This window comes from Barbus barbus, assembly GCF_936440315.1.
Source record: "Barbus barbus genome assembly, chromosome: 48".
In the NCBI taxonomy this organism is placed as follows: Eukaryota; Metazoa; Chordata; class Actinopteri; order Cypriniformes; family Cyprinidae; genus Barbus; species Barbus barbus.
This window is the reverse complement of record NC_136726.1, coordinates 20,601,569-20,622,355: the sequence shown is the minus strand read 5'-3', so window position 1 is coordinate 20,622,355 and position 20,787 is coordinate 20,601,569. Positions and strand designations below refer to the sequence as shown.

The window sequence follows — 20,787 nt, the reverse complement described above, 5'->3', positions numbered from 1 at the left end:
AACATCAGGGACTGAATGGGTGCAATCCATAAAAGGCCCGGGTACTTAGTCAGTGATGTTTTGGGAGAAAGAGAGAGCAGCGCTTAATGTGTAAATTATGAGGTCCCAGAACAAAGACTGTAATGGATCCAGCAGGTTTGTGGGTTGGGTGACGGTATAAAAATGAATAGTGTTTAACACCCAATTAACACTGCAGGCGAGCCATGTGACACAATGCAAAGCGAACTAGAGAAGTGTAAGAAGTGTAGACGGCTTAATTGATTATGATGGGAAATCTAGGAAAAGATTTTCAGTGAATAATGATTTTGCTAAGTTCATCACAAAAAGCTCTTGTACAGTATGGCTTCATAATTGCAATATAACATTCACATGGACCACTCTTCTGATAATTAAGGTGCTTTTTGTATTTTTATACCTTGATGAATACAGTTCTTGTTTCATATTCTTAAGAAAAAAAATCTTAAAAATTCATCTTTTGTGTTCTACGGAAGAAAGTCATATTATTTCTCAAAACTCGTTGTTCCCAAATGCATAAGTTCAAGAATGAAATAATTGTTTTGAATTGTAGAGGTCATCTGGAGAAACCACTGCCCTCCAATTTGCATGTTTCTCATTTGTTCATTCTTTCCCTCCGATATCAGTCTTATATTTACCTATTTTTCTATTCCAGTCACATCTGCCAAATCTCTCATTCTACTCAAGAAGTGTTTTCATTGCCCTTTCCTCCTCCTTTCCCTTTTCTTCCTTCATCCATCATTGTGCTGTTTAAACTCTCTCTCCATCTCCTGTCACTTTCTCATCTCTCCCCGAAAGAGTGTCAAAACCCATCTGTTAAAATATTTATGTAACGCTATGGGTCTGTCATTACTGCTGCAAAGAACCTGAAACAAGTGTTTTGGCACAACCTTTGACAGAAAGTGGAGAAAAGTGTCTCCGCCCAGATCTCCATGCCAGAATCAACACGACCCATCACACATATGGAAATGTGCACGGATCAGGTGTCTTTGAAAATGCCATTTTTCAATTCGCAAATAGATTTGTCATTCACATCTGCAAACAGCCAAATACTTACAGTATGTTTCTGAGACATCTCAGATGAAGTGCATACTCTGAGAAAGGCAAAAGAACTTACGGTTGGCAGATGAGAATAAAGTAATGCTTTGCATAGTGAAACTTGGCTGTTTCAAAGACACCTGAGCCGTGCACATTTGCCTTTGGTGGGATGGGTTGTGTTGACTCTGGCAGGTAGATCTGCGATTTCTTTCAGCTGTGGAAGACATTGATCAAAAAAGTTGAACAATTGATCAAAAAAGTGGTTTGATGATTGCTGAAATGTTGCTATTTTGAGGTAAACAGACTCTCCCTTTCATTAAAACTTACTATTTATGATGTTTACTAAAACAAACATCACTATTACAATTGCTTCAAGAGATTCAAACAAATAGTTCACCCAAAACTGAAAGCACCAGGCACATGCATTGTTTACGAGCAGAGGTACTCTCGATAAGTGAAGTGACATACTGCCAAGTATAGTGACCCATACTCAGAATTCGTGCTCTGCATTTAACCCATCCAACATGCACACACACACAGCAGTGAACACACACACACCGTGAACACACACCCGGAGCAGTGGGCAGCCATTTATGCTGCGGCGCCCGGGGAGCAGTTGGGGGTTCAGTGCCTTGCTCAAGGGCACCTCAGTCGTGGTATTGAGGGTGGAGAGAGCACTGGACATTCACTCCCCCCACCTACAATCCCTGCCGGCCCGAGACTCAAACCCGCAACCTTTGGATTACGAGTCCGACTCTCTAACCATTAGGCCACGACTTCCCGCAATGGCGGAAGAAGTGATTTGGAGGAAAATAATTTTTGTATTGTGATTTTTGTTTTCTTTGCGCACAAAAAGTATTCTCATAGCTTCTTAAAATTGCGGATGAACCAATGATGTCCCATGGACAATTTTACCGATGTCCTTAATACAGTTCTGGGTCTGGGAACATTTGAGTTGCGTTGTCTGTGCAGGCTCAGAGAGCTCTCGGATTTCATCAAAAATAACTTAATTTGTGTTCCGAAGATGAACGAAGGTCTTACGGGTTTGGAACGACATTATGGGTTAGTAATTAACCACAGAATTTTCATTTTTGGGTGAATTATCCCTTTAAACTTTGGTGAAGAACTCACCCTGCAACGTTTGTGCTATGACATGACATAACATAAAGGAACAACACTTCAAATTTGCCTGACAGACAATAAAACAATAAAAAGACAAGTAAAAAACAGCACAGAACATGTCTAAAAATCTCTTTTATCTCAATTTGATTGCTCATTGTATGCCATCTCTAAAGGAATAAGTCCCTCTCAGAGATTTTGGCATAGCCGTTAGCCCTGGATCCCTACAAGTATCGAGTATCTGCGGAGTGGTTGAGTGCTCTGACACAGTCCAGGCCCGAAGAGGAGAACATAGTCTCTGTGCTTAATCATTTAGCGGCTTACGGCTAGTTTATGTTAACGCCATTCTCCCAAGGTCAGCTGCATAGCAAGCCGTGAATTAACACTGGATCGTCCTCTGCGGTGCTTGAAACTTCATAGCATTGTTACAGGCACTCTCAGTAATATTTCTATCACTGCCAGATCTCAGCAGAAGTCATCTGGTGTTAGAAATGTTATCCGAGCCATTGTGACAGTGTGTCAGCACGAGAGGAGGAGCCATCATGTTCCAGTGCATACGATTTTGCCCATAAGTAGGGTATGCTTGCATGTTGTATATACCAGCTGGTTGGTTTTACACTGTAAGCCATTAAAAGTGTAATTGCAAGGCTAGAAAACCGCAATGTGAGAACTGGATTTTCAGATTTACTTTTGAATATGGCTGCGTCGAAATATGCCTACTTCCATACTATATAGTAGGCAAAAAACAGTATGTGCGCCAAGTAGTATGTCCGAATTCACAGTATTCATAAAATAGTAAGTGAAAATTCTCCATTGAGATTCTGAAGTGTACATCTAATGGACACTTTACTATCCCACGAGGCCATAATAGAGGATTTGTGAATGGCAGTGAAGCGATGCAATTGATGCCGTAGCTCACATGACAGTGACAACAAACTCATACCATATAGAACATACTATTTAATGGCTGCTAAGCAAGTTTTCAACTAAATGTAGTAGCTACAGTATTCGATTTCAGACACTGTGTATGTGTGTGCTAAAATGTTGCCAGGGTGTTGCTATGTGGTAGCTGGTACATTGCTAGGGAGCTCTAAATGGTTGCTTATTGGCTCTCTGATATTTTGGTCACGAAAATATGAGATTTACATTTATTTTCTACCATGCAAATCTGATGTGTCCTTTATGTCCATATAGTGCAGATGGTGAATCAAACAGCAAATATTTAGTGTTTTTTCAAATCATGTATGAACAATAATAATATTATTAATGCTTGATTGCTGAAGCTCAAACTGCTCAATTTACTGCAAAATAGCAACACCTCTGCAGCCATCAAACCACTTATAGACACTTTTTCAGACCAGTTTTCCTTTAGTCAATCAATCCCTATTCTCCCTTTCTTGCAAGGATTATTAAGGATAATGAACGATCTGCCTGTGTGGGAGAGTGAACATTGGCCCTGAGATGAGAGAGAGAAGCTTACACACACCAACCTAAGCGGGCACCATAACTGTGACCATATGCCAGCCAGCTGAGCTTTCATTTGGTGCCACTCCTTGCTCAGCATGGCTAGGAACTTGTGTACATAATTTGTGCATATCTGTGTCTGTATTGGTTTATGCATTGCAATCTGTGTATGAGCATGAATATTTCTTCTACACAATCTGCTGACCACGGTTAAGCAGCGCTTCCTGGACTTGCATTCAGTCTTACATCAATAATTATGTTGCTCATTAGTTTTTACACAACTTGCTCAAAATTATTGCTGATGTTAATTATTCTCATCTTAATGCATTAAAGTTTAATAGTGTTAAGGGTCTGTTAAAATCACTAACCCTAAGTATGATGCACCTATAAATTAAAGCAATATCATTTTGAAATGATCAGGCTAAATTTGACAGTATTATGTTTAAATGAATATTTCAGGTTTATTATGAATCTAGGACATTAAATCCACTAAGATTAAACCTGTGTGAAAGAGAGAGACAAACGGATGTTATTAACAAGCATTCAGGTGTACGTGAATACAAGTACGTAAGGTGTTTATGTGTGTACCTATCTGTGTCTCGTCCACTGTACCCGCTTTCTCTGTGTCTCTGTATGCCTCCTCTCACCCATTTTGATCTCTGCTGCACCACTGACGATTTGTCACAAAACCTGCAACAATTATAAGGGCGAAAACCTAATTTTAACCAATCAGGATACACTCATCCCCCCAGCAACCAATCAGAACACACTAATTCACCCAGCAACCAATCAGAACACACTGAACCTCCAGGTTTGAAACCATGTAATGCAGTAGATTGCCATGTCTACAAGGCACAGACAGTCAGTTCAAATAAATGAGCAATCCGTTTTGCCAGTCAAACACCAGGAACAGACACAGAGATAGACAGACATGACTCACTTGCTTTGGTAGTGTGTGAGGAAGTGTTGCGGGTCGGCTGGTGTATGTGAGAGGCTTGTGATGTTGGGGGCGTTCAGGACGAATCCTGATGAGCCCTGTAGAATACAGAACAGCTAGTACACAACACTATTCCAGAAATTCCTCTTAAAGCAGCAGCGGCACACCAAAATATATCAGATTTCCAATCATCCTTTGAGTGGATGACTGTTCAAAGTGTTGTTGAGGTGAGCCATGTCATCTTTGAGTGCTTTTGTGACATTAAATCGGAACTGGCACAGAACAGACTGTCTTCCAAATGGCTTTTCTAGGAAGAAGAGCATATTTTGCTCAGTGTTTTACTTGTAGGAGAAATTAATTGACAGTGTCATTTACAGATTTGGTTCACACTCTTGCCATTACAAACCTACACTATTAGAATAAAAGACACAAAAGCTGTCAATGGGACAGAACTCTTTCAAAAGGTACTAATATATACCATGTAGGTACTAATGTGTAAGGGATAATGCAACCAAAAATGAAAATTTTGAAATGAAATTTACTCACCCTCATGTTTTTCCAAACCTGTATGAATTTCTTTCTTCAGCTGAACACAAAAGAACATATTTTGAAGATATTTTGGTAACCAAACAGTTGCTATTGATCTCCATAGTATTTTCTCCCATACCATGGAAGTCAATGGGGACCGGCAACTGTTTGGTTATTAACATTATTCAAAGTATCTTTTTTTTTTTTTTTTTAGCTGAAGAAAGAAACTCATAAAGGTTTGGAACAGCTTAAGGGTGAATAAATGATGACAGAATTTAAATTTTTTAACGGCATTATATTATTTTAAATATATTTCAAATTATATACAAATATACAAAAAATATATTTGCTAAAATACATTTCAAATTTTTTTATGTAAATATATTTTCTACCAATACATTTTGGAACATTTTTTGTAGATTTTTAAAAATAAATTTTAAATGTGTATATATATATATATATATATATATATATATATATATATATATATATATATATATATATATATATATATATATATTTGAATAAAAAATATATTTTGACCTCTATATATTTCAGTCCAAGAAAATGCATTCACATTCTATTAAACAGTCATAGCTAAACAAAAAAGGGCAGTTTTCACCATTACACAAATAGAGGCCAAAATATATTGGTTTTATTTACCATTGGCCCAATGGACCATCTAGCTGCAGCAGTTCTAGTCTTCGGTCCGCTGTCTTCACTAACGCCACCCTGCAGAAAGGCCTGTGGGCAGAACATCCAATAAACCCCGATCCTTGATCAGAGAACTTGTTGTAGTCTTAATTGCAGAGTTTATCTAGTGAGAGAGATACTCACTGAACTAGTCAGAGGCCTCTGAGTTTCTCTTGTAAATCCAGTTTCTCTAAGTGCACGTGAGGCAAGTTTTGGTAATGCTTCACTGCCCTAACACACACACACACACACACACACATTAAATAGGCTACAGACTTCATCCAGCTGACGCACATCTTAAAAATTGTCGAAATGTTGATGGACAGAGTAATAGCAGAGAACGAGAGAAACAGGGAGACCACCTGTAGGAAACATCCGGGAAGGAAGTCTGTCCTCATCACACTTTCCTGTGTCCTGCGAGCGTCATCCTGACAACCACCATTACCCAATCAGAGCAGAGAGTCAGCATAACATCGGAAAAAGGATTTCATTATATGATTCTCATCATGAATACAGCATGGATCAGTGCAGTTAAACACATCTTGACAATGACTTTGCCAACAGAATAAAATGAGGAGTTTACACACACACACACACACACACACCATATTAATATTTTGAGGGAGGAAGGTATTCGGCTGTAGATTGGCTTCCTTAGTGTATCCACTGTCTTCTACGGGTCCAACTAAAACACAAACGCACTGATCTGAAACACCTAGAATGCAACATCAATTCACCATTATTTTTAAACCACACCACTTACCCAAAATTCTGAGGCGGTGAGGAATGTAAGTGCCTTTATATTCAGTCTGACAGGACACTGCTCTCTAAGAGACAGAGAGAGAGAGAAAATAAAAGCACAATGAGGCCAGGGTGAAGTGACATGGCACAGTGCCCTTGAAACATGCTACATTTCTATGTGTGTGTCTTTGGCTCTCACAGGTCTTGGCTGAGCTTGGAGCTGCAAATATCCGCTCTCTCTGTGTCTGGACCCCGAACAGGCCAAAGGCTCCGTCCCGTCGGGCAGAACCAGACGCTGGTAATGACGCTTCGTTTGAGACTCAAAACTGTCCAACAGTGAGAGACTAAGAGAAAAGGAAAAGTATATGTGTCTACAATGATTAAGTGAGGTGCAAAAAGGCTTTGGAGTGTACAGTATGTGCGATTTCGAACACACACACACACACACACACACACACACACTGGGTCTTACCCAAACTGTGGATTATCATAGCGGTCCAGGCTGGAGCTGTAGTACAGAACAGGACGGTGGTTGGCAGAGTAACCCGTCCCAAAATGGTGACCTAGACATGACTGGAATAACTCCTTACCTGGATAAAAGAGGACAGAATTCATGACAGATTCAACACCCTACAGTATATTCCACGACACAAATAAATCTTTACAGGATATCTACAGTTGAAATAAGGATGCACCAATACAGACATTTTGGCCAATAATTATTTTGATGACTGATATGATAAATATATATATATATATATATATATATATATATATATACACAGGTCACTCAAAATGCTGTATGCTGTAATTTTTTTTTCTGTAGAATACAAAAGTAGACGTTTTGAAGAATCTTACAGTGCTCTTTTTCCATATAGTATAGTTCATAGTGACCCCAGATTGTGGAGTACAAATAAATTATACATCATAAAACTTTTTTAAAAATAATAAAGTACCATATATTCATCATAAAAGTAATCCATATGACATAAATATGCTATGTTCACTGAAATAATTATTCATTTGGCTCAGATTAGATGTTTATAACTTCTTCTAAAAGAGGTTGCACGAAGATTCTTAACAAATTCTCTTTCTGCATTCCACATTAATCACTTACAAGTCTGAAACAAGACAAAAGTAGGGAAAATAATAATGAAAAATGATTCTTGCACCAATCTAGAGTTTTGATTGTTTCCAGTAAAATAAGCAATCAAAACATTATAAAGTGTGGTAGAAAAGATGGATGGCTGTTTATGTTTCAAACTGTGGCATAGAAAAAGGCTGTTGTTTTAAATGGGAAAATTATGACTTGATATTCTCTGGCTTCAGTATCAGTCTGATCATGCCAATGTCCATAATCATAAATAAAAAACACAAAGTATAGTTTGATGAATATAAGGTTACTCACTGTAAGACTGTCTGTAGGAGGTGCAGTATTGGTCGAGGCCGATGTTAGTCGGACGCCCCCCTGGCCCCAAAGGTTTGACTGCACCCATGGGTCCAACCATCTGTGACTGTGACTAACCTAACAAAATACAGAACCCTAACAACTGTACACACACACACACACAATGACAAATGTATGGTTGACGTGATGGGATGTTTTATTTCAAGTACCATACACAATGGAAGAATTACAGTTTGATATAAACATTTTCCAACACAGTCTCTGACTAGGGCCACATTAACCCACGTTACTGCTGATAAAACATTCATAATCTCCGTCTAAACATTTCATCGCCATTTATTTACTTGTTTACCTTAATAGCGTCATTTAAAAGTGCACTCGTCTTTGAACCGTGAAACAACAAAATATTTATACTGATATTTTTGTATGATTTAAATAACTTAATAAGTTTTTAGTCATAAACGGTTCGTCCGTTACCTGTCGCCCCTCCGCGCAGTAAACAGCACACCTGTGCGCGCCGTGAGTTGCTCTTTTATCCTCGCGCTTGTTACCAGGTAACCGTTACCAGGACAATGGCAGCACGAGCTCGTCACGTGACACGCGTGTGACAAGACGCGGGAAGGTGAGGTAACGGCTTTTCAGGATCACACTACTGTTCAACAAGAAGTTTAAACAATATTCGCCTACAAACTTGATCTGGTGGAGATTAAAGGTAAGAGACATTACAAAGTAGAAAGGGAGAATTGATCACGGCCTACGAGACGAAAATAACCTCAGAAGACGACTGATGAAAATTAACCATTGTTTTTACTACAAATAAAACCAAGAAACATGGTTATTAAATCATGTTAACCACAAATTATAACCATAATATAATATAACCATAGTTTAGGTATTTGTAGTAAACTTTGGTTATACAAATGGTAACAAACAATGTTAACAGTGGTTATTAGAGTAAACAATGGTTACTTCAGTTTTAATAAAACTATGGTTAATTGTGGTTACCATGGTTTAACTATAGTAATCATGGTATCTGGTTTTATCTGTACTAAAACCATGGTTAATTTTCTTAAGGGAGACTTGCTCAGTTATCATGACCATGTTAATATACCAAGTTATTCCAAATTGATTGATAGACATTTAATAGGTTAAATTAGCCTACATTTAAATTGCTAAACAAATGCATTTTAAAATGCGTATGAAAAAGAAGTTGTGGATAGGAGCCTAGTTCACAAAATACTATTAATAAGAATGGTAATCATCTTCATTATGATTTGAAATGGATTACAAACAAGACTCATTTTCTGCACTCAACATCTCTCATAACTTCTTGAATCTTTTTCATTCCTCTTGAGAATTTACCTGAGATGTTGAACGTCATCAGATATTATCCAGCCTCACTTTGAGGTCACTTTAACAGATGTGGAGACTTTTAAATAGTTCAGTCCCACAGCTCTTGGAGATTGTGGATGTATGTGTCCACGGGGTGGCGCTGTTGTGCTATTCAAATGAAGCACTCGACGGGTGTGTGCAGTCTTGTCACTTCACGCCCTTTGTTTCACATCATCATCATCATCTTGTTCAATGTCCCATGATGCACATATGTCTTTATGAAATATTTACAGTGTTGAGAGTGCGCTTATATATTATTATCAGATCCCAGACATACTTAACAACTCTATACAGTCTGTGTGGCCTTGTCCGTGTCACAGCTGAAGTCATTTGCATAATCACCATGGCCTCCGCCGTGAGTACAGCAATAACATGTCATGCATTAACATTACTCTTCGCTCTGGAAAGATAAAGTCAAATCCATCATTACAGCGGCTATCAGCACGTCCTCGCTGTCTACCTGTCTCCCACATTAATTCTGTCTCACCTTCACTGACAGGGCGTCGTGGCTCCTATCTACCAGAGAGCGAATGCGAAATATTGCTCCTGCAGGGTGGCCTGCCGCTCTCATGGGAGCCGGGCGAGGGTGTTTATTGAGCGGTGCGTGTAGGCATGACTGCCCTTGCGGACGGCACCGTTGGGTTTGCTCAAGCGGCACGGTGATGTGTCCATGACCAAAAAACTTCCTTTTCTGCAGTCATCTCCTCAAATGGATTAATCTTTGTGGCATGCAACAGGATACGGACCGGTGCACTACATTGGGTGCCGGTGTGGGGTTTTATCAGTGCAAGTAAGGTGAGGTAGGTTCAGGTCAGTTATAGAGCTTCTTTACAGTGCCTAGATAAGTGCTCACCAGCCGGAGGTGCCCCTTGGATCTAATCTACACCTTTAAACTCCCAGAAATTTCTTGGTTGATGGACAAACTTGTGCACCCTTAGGGTGAAAACCAGCCTAACCACCTTTGTAAAACATTTCTGGCTGTTTGTCAGGGTTAAATGAAGCTTTCCTTCCCTTGCAAGATGAGAGTTGGATGCTTAAATTTTCATGACACCATCAAAAAATGTAAAAACTTGATATGAAAGGTGTTCCCAACTCATTTTAGGTCCGTAATATGACATGATATTTAAGTAAAACATGATATTTAACATCGGTATTCCATTCCTGAGTTGCAAGTTTGCTAAAATTGTTCCTAAATAACTGTTTGGCCATTGGTTAACATTAACTAGTGGGCCATGTGGCCTAACTGACATCAGCTGAAAATGAAAATCTTTTATTAAAGATTACAAAGTGCACATCAAGACCAGTATTAGGAAAGAAAATGGAGTACATTTTGATTTCTTGTTGAATCCAAACTTGCAGAATTATGCATGAATACTTTACAATATTAATATGATCTAATATTAATTTAGAGACTATATAAATGTATTTTTAAGAATTAATTTATATTATTTATGAATACCATTTAGGTGCAAAAAATAAAACCTAAATGCTTTTCCCTTGTACATTCACATGACTTTTGACCTAAAAATGCTCCTGGACATATTATCTGTCAACTGCCCAGCTGTATTTACTGACAAGGCCAGTGGTTTGAATTTGAAGCCTCGTGCTAATTTGGTCAGTCAGTTAAAACTGATAAAGTGTTGACTGCAGACAGAATGTCACACTCAGTCCTGGACAGGAACATTCGTGTTCCAATCACTGACCCAGAAGCCATTTACCTTTAACTTGGCATAGCTGATGTCTTTAGTAAAGACTGGCACAGGTGATTGACATCTGACACAAAATGACCACGGCGAAATTTTCAACTAAGAAGAAAAATGAGTTGGGATGTAAAAACAGCGCCTCGTGTGCCGCAAGATTATTTTCCCTCCTCAAGCCCAATACACTCACTCCATTTCAAAACCTAACTGAGCTGCTTAAGGAGTCAGCATTTTAAGGCGTCAAAAGGGACTAATTTTAGCCAAAGGTAGCATCGCATGTATCCTTCACAGAGAAGACAATCTCAGGATGAACTGCAATTGCATTACATTGCAATTCAATACCGAAAGGAACTATTAAAAACTACAGTTCAGCGTACTTTTATCCAATATTTGAATTCAGATGGATTTCTAAGTATTTTTAATCTTTGCGCCATTATTACTTTGCTCTTATGCGGAGTTGCTGCCAAAGAAGAACATTCTAAATCGAACACTTCAATGCTGGTAGGAAGAAGAAAGCTGCATAGGCAGCTCACTAGGATTTGGATTGCAGCGTCAGAATTTCATCCTTATTTCCCAGCCGCAACCACAGATGGTGACTAAAGGTTTGGTTTTGTGATTACAGCTGACAGTCGACTCTAAACTTTAACCCAGAAGCTACATCTCTAATGGAACCGTTCCATCTTTCACAAAACCCTCGAAACTGACACCACTCATCTCACAGCTGGCAGTCTAGAAAAGAGATGCCCTTTCCAACACCACGTCTCTGTCTGCATCCCTTCGGCGACACTAAATGAGGTCAAATGTAGCCCCTCTTGAAGGAAAAGTGATCTGCATCTTTTACAAAGGAACGCCTGAGTCTGCACCTGTAGACTTACAAAGAAAGATGAAGAATTGGGATCATTCTTTACATCCCTCAGACCTTTTTGGCTGAATTTGATAATGCTGTTTTTGACTCCAAGCTCCATTTAATGCTTTTTGCTATGTTAAAACCCATTCCACAGATTTCACCCATTAATCAGCACAGAAGAATGCCTGTATATTCCTCCTGAGCTGACCCTTGAGCATGAAATAACTACTTTTACACCATTTTTAAAGATGAAAGAAAAAATTGAATTGAGCAAATTATCGTGAGGGCTCAATATTTTTCACACCTTTAGCAGTAAATGTGTGCTCTGATCTCTTAATTTCGGGTGCCTTTTTGTTCTCTGTCAGTGTGCTCCAGTAATCTCTCGTTTATATGCAGCTCTGTCATGGTAGATCAATCATACTTGGTGTGTTTTTTTTTGCTCGGGGTGCGTCAGAAACAGTTCCTCCTGCTTTATAGCATCTCTCTTTCTCATGCTTTGTACCTGTACCAGACCTTATTAACACATTTTCAGTAGTTGACATGAAATATCCAGCAGCGACCTGCCAGGTGACATGCTATACTAATTATTAGTACATTCTGTATAAAATTTTAAGTCGTCATATTAAATTAGATAATATTTATACTTTACCGCAAGACTATTTACCATCCATCCAAACTTGAAAATTTGATCATTTGCTCACCCACTCAAGTTTCAACACCTTAATGACCTTCTTTCTTCTATAAATCACAAAAGGATGCATTTTGATAAATGTTCATGTTGTTATCATCAATAAAATCAAAGCATAGTGACTATGACCTGTTAAATGGTTAGTTCAGGTCCAGAAACGAAGCAAGGACATCTGTAAAATAGTTTATGTGACATCAGTGGTTCAACTGTAATTTTATGAAGCTACAAGAAAACCTTTTATGCGCAAAGAAAACGCATGCTGAATGTAAACAACGCTGATTACGTGAAAGACGGTTAGACGGTAACTCGGGGAGGGATTGTTGAATAAATTATGTTACTGTTTTCTTTGCGCACAAAAAGTATTCTCGTAGCTTCGTAAAATTACGGTTGAACCACTGATGTCACATGGACTATTTTATCAATGTCCTTACGTTTCTGGGTCTGGGAACATTTCAGTTGCATTGCTGTCTACTGAGGGTCAGATTTTATCAAAAGTATCTTAATGGTAACACTTTACAATAAGGGTACATGAATAATCATGTACTAATGCCTAAATTAATACTTAATTCATCACATACTAATGATTATTAAAGGCGTTAACTAATTACGAACTATCAAAAAGCTATCCTTAACTACGACTGAAGTCATACACATTCATGCGTGAATAACGGCAGCCTTAACTACATGTTAGTACATGTTTGATAGTTAATGCATTAATTTACATTTATGGGTAAACTAAATCAAACAGCCTCTGTAAGAAGGAATAAGAAATACTCTGACTTTTAAATTAATTTCAATAATTTATTAGTATCATAATTTGAGCATTTGACATCTTCAGCACATGTAGTTAAGGCTGCCGTTATTCATGCATGAACTCTAGTCGTAGTTAAGGATAGTTCTTCGTTACTTCATAATAATTTAACGCCTTTAATAATCATTAGTATGTGATACATTAAGTATTAATTTAGGCATTAGTACATGATTATTCATGTACCCTTATTGTAAAGTGTTACCATCTTAATTTGTGTTCTGAAGATGAGTCTTACGGGTTTGGAATGACATGAGGGTGAGTAATTAATGACAGAATTTTCATTTTTGGGTGAACTATCCCTTTAAACTCCAAAACGGCAAAAGTGCAGCATGAAAATACCATTAAAGCAGCTATTTCAGAGTCTCAATATGTCATTCAATAGCTTTCGGTCATGAATAGACTCTGAATAGCACACTCATATTCAGACTTTTGGTTTGGTGCTTGATCATGTGACGTGAAAATAAATGGCATAACTGACATCAAAATTAGCATGACACGTCATCATTGTGCTGAACTGTTAGTTTAAGAAAACATGGCTATTAAAATGACTATATACAGCATAAAATAATATATAACTATTTTTGTCCTTGTTTGACAGATTAATTTCTCCCATTGTTTCTTCAGTCCTTTCTCTTCATCTCTCAATTGTAGATATTTCAGCACCTCTTTCTCCTCTCAAATGCTTTACAGTTTCACACTCACTTCCCATCCTTCTTTTGTTTTCTCACCCTGTCTCGCCCTTTTCTTTCTCTGTCAGATCTCTCTCTCTCCATCTGTCCTGGGGGCTGCTGGTACTTTCATTGTGTCTGGACTCCCTGTTTCCAGGAAATATCATGTCAGAGCAGAGAATGCTTGTGTCCTTCTCGGTATATAAGACAGATGGATAGAGGAAGCAAGACAGAGAGAAACACAGAGAGGTTTGGCTGTGGCATTCAAAAAGATGCCTCCATTCAGAAGCCACAGAGCAAAAAATAAAAAAGGAAAAGGATGCTTATAGAGCTACGTTCATACATGTACAGCAGACAACATGGATTGAACAATGAAAATAAAAACATGTAAAAAAAAAAAAAGTAAAGTCCCTGTTCACTCGCCTAATAGTCCTGATTATTACACCACTCGCTAGAAGAATACTTCATTCTGATTGGTCAACAATAGCATTCTGCAGATAAAAAATTTGTATAATAATGCTAAACTGTATAGTTAACTGTTTTAGACATAAAAGCCATAGCATTTATTTAGCATTTAACATTTTCTATGTATTCATATTATAAGCAGGTGTGGATAAATAATGGTATAATGTTAAGTCAGCCAGTCATTATTGTTAAATAAACACCTTTGGAGCACAGTGTTATCATTAACTAAAACTATTAATAATTGTTTTTATTAATTAAAATATAGCTCAAATAAAACCAAATATAAATATTGGATAGTAAAAACATTAAAAAAAGACAAAAGCCCATAACAAAGATGTTAAAACTTATACTTGTTATGAATATCAAAGATGGTGACCTCCATAACAAAAGAAAATTACTTATTGTATTCTAACAAGCCAAGTAATGTTTGTTAGCAAAGCACTTAATGCAATTTCAATAAAAAAATTATAATAATAACAAATGTTATTCTCTTTAATACAATATATATATCAGTATACAATTAAAAATATCTTTATATTATAATGAGATATCCATTGTCACGTCCTGACCAGACTAGGGTTTGTAAGGCCGGCGTGACACCAGCGGCGGAGCTTCACGACACGCACACTACAGAAGCTCTTCAACAATGCTCCGCTTCCCAGCATTTAAATGCTCCCGCTCATGACGTAATCTCTTGCAGCTGGTCCCAATCAAGTGCTGCCAAAAAGAGAGAGGGAGAGAGAGAGCGAAAAAACTGTGCACAATATAGCATGCGATACAACATTGATATACATCACCCAGAATGAATGCGAAAATAAATACAAATAATAACTTTACGTCCAGGGACGTAACACTATATATTATATTATAATGAGAATCGCCATTAAGAATAATGAAATTTAATCATTCAAATTTAAAATGGACAGATTACAGTAATGATAAGTATGAGATTGTCGCTCTGTTTCATAATCAAACTGTACGGAGCATATTTAGTACTCCAAACAACACGGTTTTGTGAACGTAGCCAGAGAGGGAACTGTAGAGACAGACGGAATGAGAGAGAGGTGTGGGATAAAGGTGTGGATGGAGTGTATCTAATATTAGTCCACCGTGATGTCATAATGGAGCTCCAGCCGTGTCGGGTGGGTTTGGAAGTGTGCTGTGATTCAAAGAGAGTCGAGAGCTCAGCGTCTAGTCTGCAGGATCCTGGAACACTGTGTTTGTGCAGATTCTTTATTCAGTCCAGGATGTACTTTAGCCTCCCTTTCTATTTTTAAATCCTTCTCCAACTCTCCTGTCCCGCTTCTTTCTCTTGCAGCCTGCTCTTCCGCTGCGCTTTTCCCCACATGGACTGTTGTTCAGTTGTTTTGACAGGCCTCAGCTTGATTATTACACACAACCAACTGTTCAGCTGTGCATCGCCTGACTTCACTCTTGGAACCAAACACACTTCAGAATCAAGAACTGGTTCTTATTCGAAAGACCGGAACCGAATGGTTTTCATGATATTTTTTTTTTCCATTCTGCAACATCTGCAACCTTCCGATGCTGCAGTCATGCTGATGGAATTTAACTGAGATAGTTTGGCTTGCAAATACTCCAGATAACAATGAGTTATGATTGCATGAACACAGTATTGGCATCATTAGCATTAGCTGTGTCACTTTCTGTTGGCTGATTAAGCTTGTTCTTGGGATTAAAAGTCTGTGGAAACTAGAGTTTACCAACCTTGTTATTGGAGGCTCACCAGCAGCACAGCACTACTTCTAATCAAAAACACCTGATTCAGCTCGTTAGTAGAGACTCCAAGGCCTTGTCCACACTACTATGTTTTTGTTTGAAAAGTGTAGTGTTGAAAACATCTAAAATGTGGCAAATTCAAATCCGTATGGGTTTAGGAGAGATTATGAACACCAAGTTGATAAATGCAATGAATGTGAATGGCTAAAATGTTATATTTGCCTGAGAATGGTTTACAATTTATTTCACTTATGCTATCACTGTTCTTTTCACTGTTCATTTCACCATAAAATACTAAGAAAATCATTAAGGGAGCCATTAAATGGGTAGTTCAACCCAAATGAACACTGGAATGACATGTGGGTGAGTAAATAATGACAAACCAGACATTTTTTCCTCCACGTAATAGAGAAAGTCCATTTCTGAAGAATGTCAGAAGCTCCTTTTACTTCTGAATAATCGTTAAATGGAATAAGAACCAGAATTGATCATTTCCTTACGATTCCTATTCTTAGTAAAACTACAATTACAGAAATATACGACCTACACTCAGAGTGCAATCAAACTGTGGCAAATGAATATGCCATACCAAAATTAATACCACACTCAAGTCTCAATATTACTTGAGCATGACAAATGATTTCAAATGCATTACCTTGTGTGGTGTTAAATTCAGTTGTATTGACTTGCAAATGATTCATGGTTGTTTCTATTTATAGACAATTACATTATTAAGATTATAAAACCTATTATTTACCACCAAACTATAGTTAAATATGCAAACCACTCACAGTTTTATTCTTGACAAAAAGCCTGAAGCAGTGATAAACAAAGTCCCTTTAAGGGGCCGTTCACATATCGCATCTTTTGCGCGCTCAAGTACGTTATTTCAAATATAGACGCGCGGTATGCGCGCTCATAATGGAAGCAACGTGCTCGTTTTTTCCAGGGGCGGTCGCGCCGCATCGAGATAAAAACATAACTTTTCAGAATGCCGCAAGCGCACCGCAGGTCATGTGACAAGAACCAACCAATCAGCTTCCTCACCTTTTCCGTTACTTTGAAACCTCAGCAGCGTTTTTAAAGTATGGGATGCACCCAAACACTGCGGCGTTTTTTACTTTTCTTAGTAAATAAATCTTGTAACAGATTTACAGCAAGGGGTTTTCGGTGGTGGAAATCCATTGCTGAAATTTCCTTGCTGTAACAGAGAGCACAGCTGATGGTTGCTTAGCAACGACAGACGCCTCCGGAGCGCAACCGCCCGAGCGCTTTGGAAAAAAGGAGAAAGCGGCACGCCTAGCGTTTTCCACGCGTTTTTAGGCGTGATATGTGAACTGCCCCTAAGGCAATTCAAGTCACTTGGCAGCCATCTTTGAAATGTCTCTCGGGCATGCAAGTGCAGCTCCTATATCTTTGAATGGGGAAACATCAAATTTTCCAAAACTGTTCACCAAGATTACGATTAAATTTCATATTTGAAATCACCAATTAAATCTGACAACAACTGTATCATAAATGTTGTTTATTTTGCTCAAATCGCGTTTAAAAAAGCTTATTTCTCAGGCTAGACCAGCATGTGCAGTCCTAAGCGCACGTCTCAGAACGCTTACTGTTTTTGTAGCAACCGTGACTTCTAACAACAGCTGCAGTGACGCACTGACTTTACCGATTAGGGATTGGGTCTTTTGCTCAGAAGATGGGACTTCGTTTGATAGAGCGGCCATATTGAGTGTTGCATTTTTCCCCATTCAAAATTGTACGAGTGACACATTTTGGGTATTCTATAGTAGGGATGTGCCCGAATAGCGAATCCGTTTTGGGAAAGGCACGGAAAACGGATAACGCATTCTACGGAGCCACAAAAGGGACATGGTTAGCCACTTGCTAGCAGCAGCCTGTTACATTACAGTACATAAAATTTCACTCACCACATAGAGAGGTAAGGAGAGATGACCAATAGGACGATGTCGAATGATTTGCAGATCCTGAGCACCACTGACAAACATCTAATCTTGTGAAATGTGTGGTAAGTAGTGCTGCTCCTTAGTAGTTTAGGCTGCGTGTGATCGCGAATCTCAAAAGTTAAAGTAAAAAGTAAATGTCCCGCATATTAATAACGGCTCCCTGAAAACACTGAAATGTGTTTTTCTCGTATATATCGTATTTATTCCCTTTATGGTTGCCGTAGTACACATCATTACCTTTCCGAATACCGTATTTGGATTCGGGCACATCCCTATTCTATAGTCTTTTGGATAAAGTAACAAAATTAACTTGAATAAAGACTCAACACCAGCTGATGTACAAATGATTTATTTTATTATGGAACATAGTAAGAACTGTGCTCCTTAGCTCCGCCCACCCTCACATCCAGTCACATGGAAGGGTTTGGGTGGGACAGGAAAACGAAAGAGAAATTCAACCAATAAGATCACAGTCCGCTCGGCCAAAAAAACAGGAGAGGCTCAAAATCGGGAACGCTTTACTATCACGCTGCTGGACAAACGTCAAAGATGCCTGGAGCTCAAGTCACGGCCCCCCTGAAAACAATAAACTCTCTACTGCCCACTACAGGAACAAATTCCCCAAAATTTGCCAGCTCTGGGAAAAAGCACGATGGGTCACAAACTTCCTTTTATATCTTGTTAAAGGGTGTAGACACAACATTAGGAGTATTTCAGGAGTAGTGATCATCATATGATGAATAAACCTGACTGCGTGTTGTACACCCATGCATTACACTTTTAAAAATAAACGTTCCAAAAGGAGAACCTTGGGGAACCATAATGCCATTGAAGAACCAGTGAACAGTTCTTAAAATTTTCGTAGTGTGAGGAACATTTAAAAAATCTACTAACCATTTTTCACTACAAAAGAACCTTTTGTGGAATGCAAAGTTCTTTGTAGAACCGTCAACACCAATATAGAACCTTTATTTTTAAGAGTGTACATTTTTAAAACTCTACAGTGGCTTTCTGTCCAATCGTTCATGGAATGTTTGAAGTTTTTTAACAAGTATGAGATCAACAGAAGAGCTTTAGGAAGAGTGAGGCATCTGAAACACTAGTCCAGCTTCAACACTTCATCGCACAAAAGTATATAGCGCCTCATGAATAAACAAACACTGAAGACAAGCACAGATTACAACTAAACACTGCGAAAAACAATAGGACTAATCGCTAGTCAACTTCCGTTGTCATTACCTCAGTTTGTGAGGTATGAAAATATAGGGGAAGGGAAACTTGAAACGTAGTTATAGAACAATGTAGAACAAAAAAATGTGATTGTAAACTACATGAGTGGTTTAACATCTAGACATCTTAGACATGAGATAGATCCTACGCTAAATTCTGACACGCTAACGTAGGACTACTGATCACATGGGGAAGATGGATGCAAATCCTTGGCCAACCGATCTGCGTTCCCAAGCACTCTCCCGGGCGCCTGAACCTCGCTGTGTTCATCAACAAACAACATACGAACAAACGAACAACCAATAGAAAGGAAACAACACACGTTGTAAGATGCCACTAGGTCATTTACAAAAACATTGAAAGAAACGAATGACAACGAGGAAAGAAAGCAAGGATATAAAAACATGTGGCATCTCTCTGCATTTACAGAAAGCATGTTTTACTGGCTTAGATCGCATCTATGCTGTTAACCTCTATCGACACTATTCTGTGAGTCGCTCACAGGCAGCTAATCTATACAGTACTGTTATTCTTCATAGATTTATAGGTTGCTTTTTTTTTTACACTGTACAAAGTTGGCAAAAAAAATACATGAATAAATACATTGAGTCAGATTGTACACATCAAGCGTGTGTTGAGACTTAAATCGTTCCTCGCCAGTGAGGTGTATCGGGGGGAATGAGAGTGAGCAAGAAGGACATAACCCCTTCAGACGGGCGAAATAATATTCTTAGTCTATTCAGAACAAATGCTTGTTTTATTGGAGTCTGTGAGAGTTTCATTACTAGAGTCGCCTTTTATCGGTCAGCACTCCTCCATCTAAATGTAATCAACATGCGGTAAAACCTCATAATTAAAATGTGTGTGGTATAACAGAAGTGGCTTCAAGGCTGCGCATCGCATTAAACTCAAAGTGCTGAGCATGAGTGAAATGGATATTATTGGCTGGAAATAATTAGAATGTGTTGTAACTGGATTTCTCATGCTCGTGAAAAACTCGCAATTGGAGTTGGCCTGACAATTTTAACGATTTCTAATGTCTCTATGATATTCTGGTGTCAAAATATGGTAAGGAACCTCAACATACAGAACATTTAGTTTTTTTGTGGTACAGCTGGAAATCTTAAAATTGGGTGAGTTCTGACAGTAATCACGCACATTTTTGCGCAATTGTAGCTTGTTTGACTGCATACATGTCACAAAATCAAGCAGACAGGTTTTTTGGTCGTTTGAAAATGATTAAGATAATCCAAGTTGTTCTGCTTTTTTCCTGTTTTATTTAAAATTTTGATTATAGTCTTTGCTAAACACGCAATTGAAAAAACTTCCAGGAGCT

General features: G+C 38.3%; 1 protein-coding gene across 4 annotated transcripts; it reads right to left on the bottom strand.

Annotated features, from left to right (window-relative positions):
• Window positions 1-1,192: 1,192 nt before the first annotated feature.
• On the bottom strand, window positions 1,193-8,492 carry saxo4 (stabilizer of axonemal microtubules 4). 4 transcript variants are annotated; one of them, XM_079412125.1, is made up of 12 exons: window positions 8,421-8,492; window positions 7,944-8,085; window positions 7,008-7,125; window positions 6,735-6,879; window positions 6,558-6,621; window positions 6,400-6,479; window positions 6,157-6,222; window positions 5,939-6,025; window positions 5,765-5,845; window positions 4,577-4,671; window positions 4,225-4,326; window positions 3,993-4,137 (listed from the first exon to the last, which is right to left on the bottom strand). In XM_079412125.1, exons 2-12 carry the CDS (start codon window positions 8,041-8,043, stop codon window positions 4,101-4,103), a joined length of 975 nt encoding a protein of 324 aa, XP_079268251.1. In that variant the 5' UTR covers window positions 8,044-8,085; window positions 8,421-8,492; the 3' UTR covers window positions 3,993-4,100. The 4 variants fall into 4 exon arrangements, with proteins under 4 accessions (XP_079268252.1, XP_079268251.1, XP_079268249.1 ...); XM_079412126.1 differs by lacking the exons at window positions 3,993-4,137; window positions 4,225-4,326 and adding an exon at window positions 1,193-1,267 and having other exon boundaries at window positions 8,421-8,483; XM_079412123.1 differs by having other exon boundaries at window positions 3,993-4,326; window positions 8,421-8,483.
• Window positions 8,493-20,787: the final 12,295 nt, after the last annotated feature.

What these genes read in the sequence shown, in the direction of transcription:
- saxo4 (XM_079412123.1), bottom strand. Translation starts at nt 8,043, where the DNA reads ATGGTTGGACCCATGGGTGCAGTCAAACCTTTGGGGCCAGGGGGGCGT. An exon ending in TATGATAATCCACAGTTTGG is followed by an intron (nt 6,880 to 7,007) that starts GTAAGACCCAGT and finishes CTTTTCTCTTAG; the next exon opens with TCTCTCACTGTTGGACAGTT. An exon ending in CTCACACACTACCAAAGCAA is followed by an intron (nt 4,327 to 4,576) that starts GTGAGTCATGTC and finishes TAATTGTTGCAG; the next exon opens with GTTTTGTGACAAATCGTCAG.